The sequence below is a fragment of the Formica exsecta genome, unplaced genomic scaffold (assembly GCF_003651465.1).
Source record: "Formica exsecta isolate Colony F162 unplaced genomic scaffold, ASM365146v1 scaffold518, whole genome shotgun sequence".
Classification (NCBI taxonomy): Eukaryota; Metazoa; Arthropoda; class Insecta; order Hymenoptera; family Formicidae; genus Formica; species Formica exsecta.
In genome coordinates this window covers 63739-69652 of record NW_021852421.1, presented here as the reverse complement: position 1 = coordinate 69652, position 5914 = coordinate 63739, and the positions used below count along the sequence as shown (strand labels likewise).

Here is a 5914-nt window from a genome sequence, read left to right as displayed (position 1 = left end):
CTTTAAATAATTATTAAACATAATTATTTTATATTTACTTTCATTTATTATAAAAATTTTATAATTGGAAAGAATATTTGTAATTAAAAATTTTTTTATTGTCATCTTGAGATTAAAAGAAAATCAACTCAAATTATTTATTAATATTTAAATTAATATTTATTTATATTGCTTTAATTTAATTTAAATTATTAATATGTATATATATTGTATATTTATTTTTATTCAAATATCTCAAAAAACAATATCATTTAATAATAATATTATTATCATTTGTAACTAAATATTTCGCATATATTCAATGTAATTGTAAACGTTGTCTACGCAATCTATTATCCAACTCTGCTAATTGTTGAAGAAAACCATTATTTGGATGAACATCTCGATTTGTGCGAACTAAATGTATAGCGTCAGTTGCTAACATATTCTTCTTTATCATTAAATATGCGAGAACACACGTAGCACTGCGAGATATACCCTGCATGCAATGCACAAAAACTTTACCTAAAGAGAAATTACGAATTTTTTATTTATGTAAATTATATCACGCATGATCAAACAAAAATATGTAAATATGATTAAGTTACCTTCTGTAGATACTGCTTCATCAATAAAATTGGCTATTATATAAAAATATTTACTGATATCTGCGGAAGGTAAATCTGTAACTTGCAAGCCAAGATATTTTATCATTGTATCAGCGTAGTAATTGTTATCTGTATTTACAAATCCATATCTTTTTCCTTCAGCAGCATTCAATAAATGTGTTATACCTAACATTTTAAGATATTTCTTGTTTTTTGCTGTAGCTCTGTATAAGAAAATCATTAAAAAGTTCTTTAAATGATATATGCTATATGTTATTTTATATACTAATAAAGTATTTTTTCATAAAGTACTTTTCGAGTTATAAGGCTTGAAAGTTACAGTATTGTGACATAATATTTTGTTAAGTATTTATTTTTCACGTTCCTTACTTTTTATTTTTGCAAACAATACGAATCAATCAATGTAAAGAAAAAGACAGATCTTCCTATCTTACTAGAAAATCTTCCTCTGCAATTGCGCCTGGACATGTGGTTCCAGCAAGATGCATGTCCATCACATATATCCAGAGTTGCTCGTGTAGCATTAAATGTTATGTTTCCTAACAGGTGGATAGGCAAATACGGTCCTATCAATTATCCACCCCGATCACCAGACCTCACTGTCCTTGATTATTATTTGCGGGGAAGAATAAAAGACTTGGTTTACCGTGAACGCACGACTACGAGGGACAATATGATCTGTAGAATAAATGAAGCAATTCAATCTTTAGATGCTGATGAAATTCTTCGAGCAGCCAAACGTTGATCCCGAAAAGTTATGAGGGTGGAACTTTTAAAATGGGTCACCCTGTATATGTATACAGGGTGATCCGGAACAAACGTTTGTCCTTAAAGAGTCGTATTCCTGAATCAATTCTAAGACGATTTTTTCTTTACGAAGTATATATATATATATATGTATATGTATATAAAGGGTGTCCCAAAGCACCCTTGACAACGCTCGTGAGCAGGTAGAACTGAACAGAAAAGTCCTGTACCATTTTGCAATTTTCGCAATAATTATTGAAATATTAATTAAAAAGGATTGGCGAATGAGCGCGTGTTTTGCGCGGCTAGACCGTGGGATGTAAGCTCTAGGCATGCCAGCGGCGAGCTTCGCAGTGTCGTACGGCAACGTAAAATTTGGTGACCCCGCGACGAGAGTCGGGGTACGCATGAGCAGTGAGCGGCTATTAATCAAGAGACGCGATAGCGTCTCTCTAAGTATATCTTTCGTCGTCTTTTTGTTTACTGTAAACAGACGCTACTGTGTATCATTTACCAGAGTGAGGACGTTTTTTGAAAATTTTAGAAAATGAGTTCGAAATATCTCGTATGTCGGACTATCCTTTCGAGAGATGAACATATCAATCGAGAATATGCATTTTTCCGAATATAATAATATGAAAATGACACTGGTAGATGCACTTGATGTACAGATCTCGATATTTCATATGAATTTTTCGGCCAAAAATGTGTAACTTTTCGAGACACCATGTTGTCCAGGTTCACTGATACGCCGATAGGCGTATGTCGCTTTGTTCGTAAGACGCCATATTGTTCCAGATTCATTGATATGTATACGCACGCGCACACACAATTCGGTCACACACGCATATACGCACACATACGTACGCGCACACACATGCACGCATAAATACTTACGCACGCATGTATGTCATAAATATTAAAATAAAATTAATAATATATTATATAATAATTTTTCATAATTTATGTAATGTACCGCATTTTTTCTGTGCAGTATAGAATAATTCGTAAAGGGGAATTATGAAACACACTATATAGCAAAATCAAGAAACGCGATAACGTCTCCCGTTAATATATAATAAATATATACAGACTGGCCCACCGAAAACGAAACAGGCGTATTTTTTAGCAAAATTTTTAGGGTGAAATTAACCCCTTTTTTGGAGCTGAAGTTAAGTGAACAGAAATAACATGTATGCCAATTAACATGTCCCCCTTGCAAATAAAATTGACTTGTCCGAGCGTTTTTCGAACAAATGAGGTTAAATGCTAAAAGCATGCCAGTTTCGTTTTCGGTCGGCCACCCTGTATAATAAATGTAATATAAGTATATATTTCGTCTTTCTTGTTACAATAGAAACATAATTCGTTGACATTATATTTACAATAATCTTTAAAGTTTTAGTAATTGTCCTTTTCGCTTTTAGGTAGGACCTCTACGTTGCATTTTCGCAACGGCCTTATTCCGCTTACCTTGATTTCCGCGTTTTCGCAATGAAGTGATTGCGCGGTCGCTCGGGCTTCGCGCGTGGCTCGCGTTGTCAGCGCTTCGCTCGGTCAGCGTTCGTAACGTGATCTGTTTCGCGTTACACGTTGAGCAATGTCTTATTGTATAAAATAATATCTCTAAAATACTATATATCTAGAAATTCGTATATAGCCTTTTCTGGCTATAACAGAAGATATCCGTATGGACGCATTTCAAATGTTACTAAAAAATTGCTCTTCTTTCTATCTTCGTGATACATGGAGAATTCAATGTCCCGAAAAAATAGAGCCTATTTAGCTATGCGAAATCATATACAAATCATCTCGCATAGCAGTATGTCGAAATATGATGGTCACTGGGTATGTGCTATTACGGTATCAAAATAATATATATTATTTAAATGTGTTATTAATATTAAATTAAAATAAATGTATTTTATTATTACTATTATTATTATTACTATTAGAAAATGTAAAAGAAGAACGAGAATATGTGATTGAGATATGTGAATTTAGTAATAGTTTTGCCCGTGAAATTTCAAAGTTAATAAATCTTACTATCATTAGATTTAAAATTTGACTTTTTTTTAAATAAATTTTTTGAGCTCGTCGATTTTGTATCATTTTATAAATTTATTGCGTAATACAAGAATATTTTTATTTAGCATACTTATGTTGCATTATTAATACAACAAAGTAGCATTTATTTATTATTACAATATAAGGTATAAATAATAACAAATATGCAGAACATACGAAAAAACAAAGAGAAAAAGTAAGAACAAAAGTATTATTGCAATTATTAAAAGACATGATGATAGTTGCACACACGCGTGCATGCACGCACGCACGCACGCACACACGCACGTATATATTTTTTGATATATTGATGTTATTAATATTTTAAAATAAACTTTGCAAAAATATGTGAAACCCATCTAAAAAAAACATCACAGATGTAAAAAAAGCGCTAAGTATATCTTTCTCCAGCCAAAATAGTCCTTTACAAAAATTAATTGCCATCAAAAATATTATCTTCTCAAAAATTATATTTACTTTAGAAAAATTTATCGCCATCAAAAATATTATCTTCTCAATACTTATATTTATAAATTACATTTTATCTATTGTATTAATAACACGGAAAAACAACATAAAATATTAGCATAAAAAGAAGTGAAATCAAAAAAATCACGCTAAATAAATAGAAAAAAATAATGCATAATATTCAATTGAATTATTTTTTATAACTTAAGTAGATCTATTTAATGTAAGGTGCAGAAAATATTAAAATTGTGAAATTTTGCATTCTTTTATTTATTTAACATTGTATTCTATCAAGAGACACGGTAGTGTCTCGCGCCAAGTAAGCGCGTAGTTAAAAATCGCGCGCAACAGCAAGACGCACCGTGTATCTTCACGCGAGTCGGCCCGTTGAGAGTATTGAAATTTTTGAGATTTTCAGATTTCAATATAACCGATGAACGGATCAAGCTCTTACTAGGCTTAATCGATAGCCTAAATATGAATTACATAAAGAAAGTGTCTTCATTTTTGCTCTACGTGTTTTGTAAATAGATATATCATGATGCAAAGTCTTAATATGAAATTTTCTTCTTAAGAAACGTCCACGTCATTATCATTATCATCATCAACGCTCATCATTCACGCAAGTCCCCAATGCGCGAATTTTGTACGGTTGGAGCCTTCGACATAAGATAGCGCTAGCGGCACTTCGTGATGTTACTGCTCGTATCCATACCTGCTTTTGACAGGTATAGGTTAAATTTGCAATGCAAGAGTGCAGTGTTATATAGCGTACGCTTTCATTTATAAAAAAGTAAAACTGCAAAATTCTTCGTGATACTTGCGGATAGTTGGATCAGGTATAAAATACACACACACATATCTGATAGTAAACATATATAGAATAGAATATAAACATCCTGTCATAAATGTATAGAATATTTTCTTATCTTATTTATAGAGACAAATAAAATATTGCAAAAGTAATTTATGCTATGTGTAAAAACAAAACATAACATTGCATTACATATAAAGATATTCTATATTTATGATAAGAAAGAGATATGTGTATTTTATAATATGTTTATTATAAGATATGTGTGTGTTTGTATTCTATACCTGATTCAACTATCCACAAGTATCACGAAGAATTTTGCAGTTTCACTTTCTTATAAATAAAAGAGTGCTACGCTATATAATGTTGCACTTTGGAAAATTTAACTTATATCTTTCAAAAGCCATTATGGATAACTGCGAGCATTTATCGATATAGACACACATATCAGTTAATATAGACATACACATCAAGAATCCATATTTGAGTATATTTGCCAAAGGAGTGTCATATAGTTTGTCATATAGTTATTTGTCATGCATCATATGCAGCTACAGATAAGTATAAATAACATTGGTGAAACGCAGTCTGTAAGGTTAAATTTCTATTTATTTTTCTAAATAATTTATAAATATACATTTATTTTTCAGTGGAACTAGAAGAATTTTTCAAGCTATTGATAAGATTTTGACAAAGCCTGTGGCAACATGTTTATTGCAAACCAACATATTGTAATCAATTCTTGTTTCGATGCATCGCTTGAGTTAGATGAAGGTGTTTTAATATCGTTAATGAATATAATAGATCTGTTACATAATATTTTTCCATCTGTCAGAATGCTATTTGGTATATATATTTGGCAAATGAAATTTAGTATTAAAACTGACATTATCGATAATTTTGTTCTGTTTAACATCGAGACAAGGATTGATTACAATATGTTGGTTTGCAATAGACATGTTGCTGCAGGTTTTGTCAAAATCTTATCAACAGTTTGAAAAATTTTTCTAGTTTCTTTTCTAGTTTCATTGTAAAATAAATGTATTTATAAATTATAAAAAGTTATAAATTATAAAAAAAATAAATACAAATGGAAATAAAACATAAATAGAAATGTATAAGACTTATACACATTAATCTTACAGACTATGTTTTACTAATGTTACTTATACCTGTAGCTGCATATGATGCATGACAAATAACTATATGA

The 5914-nt window shown here is 30.6% G+C and overlaps 1 protein-coding gene across 1 annotated transcript in view; it reads right to left on the bottom strand.

Moving 5' to 3' along the window:
• Window positions 1-203: 203 nt before the first annotated feature.
• Window positions 204-5914, bottom strand: part of LOC115241849 (dual specificity protein phosphatase 3) — a 19558-nt gene continuing 13847 nt past the window's right edge. The window contains exons 3-4 of the mRNA XM_029817782.1: window positions 588-811; window positions 204-504 (exon numbers count right to left, since the gene is read on the bottom strand). Of these exons, the coding sequence (XP_029673642.1) occupies window positions 299-504; window positions 588-811 (430 nt within the window). The 3' untranslated portion in view covers window positions 204-298. The remainder of the gene's footprint in view (window positions 505-587; window positions 812-5914) is intronic.